Below are 2227 nucleotides of genomic sequence, written 5' to 3' on the forward strand. Positions count from 1 at the left end.
GTTCAGGATTTAGGTCTCATGGCATCTCAAGGTGTCAACATTGCAGCCAGTTGGCTGAAGGAGGAAATACAGCTTTATTTTGTAGTAATTCAAGAGCTACCAGCTTTTATTGCTTCACAAAAAAATTAATCAGCACAGAAACTGTTTGTCATAGTACCCCAAGAATTTAAAACTACTTTCACCCCTGTGTAGAAAGTGTGAAACTGAAATAAAATACAACAAAAATACAATTACAACATGTACTATTTTTGATACAGAAAAATATAGTGAAAGAACTAAACATAAGTAGATAATAAACAGTATACACGATAATAATAAAGAGTATAGACGATACCAGAAAAGATGAAGGACGGAGGCAGACGCAGGTGGATTACAGTCAGTCATCAAGCACCATGTAAACATCCATCGATTTCCTACTTCCTGTGAAGTCACTGTTCTGGCTATTTACAAAATCACCTGTTGGGGGTGCGAAAGTTACACTTGCAACAACACTAACGGCACAGTTACCATCTACACTGTAAACATTTGAAGGTGGTTTAACTTGGAAGAAAGACTTCTTGTTAATTTACATTAATTTACATTAATTAAAGAAAACTGTTTTGGTTTTAACTCAGAAATTGAAGTTCATGAAGTTGATTTAATGAGAGACAAAATGTCTAAACATTGTTTTTTAAGTTCATTAATCATGACTTGTGAAATTTAACTTCTGTAATATAAACCGACTAATTATGTCACAAGAAAAAACTACCCTCACCTCATTAAAGAGCCACATTTCTCTATTATATTTACTCACAGTACCAAGTTACAATAACTGCTTATTTTACTTTAGAATAATTTAAATTCTTGTTTCACATTGCATAAACAAAATTTCTGATCTAATAATGAATTTTATTAAATATCATAATGAATTCTGCTCAGAAACATTTAGTATGAACAGAATATTATCCTCAAGCTTTGAAATAAACATTTACCTTAATAACACATGAAAGTAAAGAATGTAACAAACTTCCATCTGACTCACGGTGCAACACACGATACGAAATCATGTCGCTATGCACCCTGGGAAATAGTTCCCACTCCTGTCTTTTTCTTAGTGCTGACCTAAAAACTCTAATTCAGCTCTTGGAGGTTTGACCAAATTAATAAAAAGTTTACAACTTACTACTGTGGGTTTATCTGTCACAAACTCGCACATTTAGGTTCAAAATCTAAAACTCGCTAAATTTATTTGACTTAAATAGTAGAAGACAGTAGACACAACTAAATGTTTTACAGTGCACACATATAAAGTTTGCCAACAGGTGTTTCAAGTAAATCCTGAATTTTGATGACATAAAGTTAAATGTTAATGAATTAAATGTTTTCATTTWATAGGCTTAATGGTAGGACAGTGACGGTGTATCTGGGTCGTCAGAGTCAGCAGGGATCCAACCCAAACCAAGTCTCTCGGACGGCAGCACAGATAACTTCTCATCCTAACTATAATGCTGCATCTTCCAACAATGACATTGCTCTACTGAGGCTCTCTGCACCAGTCACTTTCACCAGTTACATCTCCCCAGTCTGCCTAGCCGCCTCGGGCAGCATTTTCTCCAGCGGGGTTGACTCCTGGATCACTGGCTGGGGCAACATTGGGAGTGGAGGTGGGTAGTAAACCAACAATATACAAAGAAGTGAAGAGATAAACCAGGTTTTCAACACTTACAGATGTATTCATTATGTCCTMAGTTGCTCTTCCGTCTCCTCAAAACCTGATGGAGGTGGAGGTGCCAGTTGTGGGGAACTCACAGTGCAAGTCTAGCTATGGGGACAGCGCCATTACTGACAACATGATGTGTGCCGGGTTACTAGAGGGAGGGAAGGACTCCTGTCAGGTGATCATCTGTTCACATCAGTTTGTTATTGTCTGCAGACAGTAGTTCTCTTCTCATCTGGGAAAATGTTCTGATCTTCCAGGGGGATTCAGGCGGCCCCATGGTGAGCAAGCAGGGGAACCTCTGGATTCAATCAGGAATTGTAAGTTTTGGAGAAGGATGTGCTAAGCCAAATTTCCCAGGAGTCTACACCAGAGTGTCCCAGTATGAGAGCTGGATCAACAGCGTTATCAACACCAACCAGCCGGGCTTTATCACCTTCAGTACAACTGCCAACCCTACAACGACCGTGCCAACAACGACTCTGACAACAACAACGACCGTGCCAACAACGACCGTGCCAACAACGACTC

The 2227-nt window shown here is 38.9% G+C and overlaps 1 protein-coding gene across 1 annotated transcript in view; it reads left to right on the forward strand.

Annotated features, from left to right (window-relative positions):
* Positions 1 to 2227, forward strand: part of LOC103460657 (chymotrypsin-like protease CTRL-1) — a gene marked incomplete at its 5' end in the record, with an annotated part of 10330 nt that overhangs the window by 5892 nt on the left and 2211 nt on the right. The window contains 3 exons of the mRNA XM_017303427.1: positions 1375 to 1643; positions 1729 to 1874; positions 1957 to 2211. Coding sequence (XP_017158916.1) covers positions 1375 to 1643; positions 1729 to 1874; positions 1957 to 2211 — 670 coding nt within the window. The remainder of the gene's footprint in view (positions 1 to 1374; positions 1644 to 1728; positions 1875 to 1956; positions 2212 to 2227) is intronic.

This window comes from Poecilia reticulata, unplaced genomic scaffold (genome assembly GCF_000633615.1).
Source record: "Poecilia reticulata strain Guanapo unplaced genomic scaffold, Guppy_female_1.0+MT scaffold_271, whole genome shotgun sequence".
In the NCBI taxonomy this organism is placed as follows: Eukaryota; Metazoa; Chordata; class Actinopteri; order Cyprinodontiformes; family Poeciliidae; genus Poecilia; species Poecilia reticulata.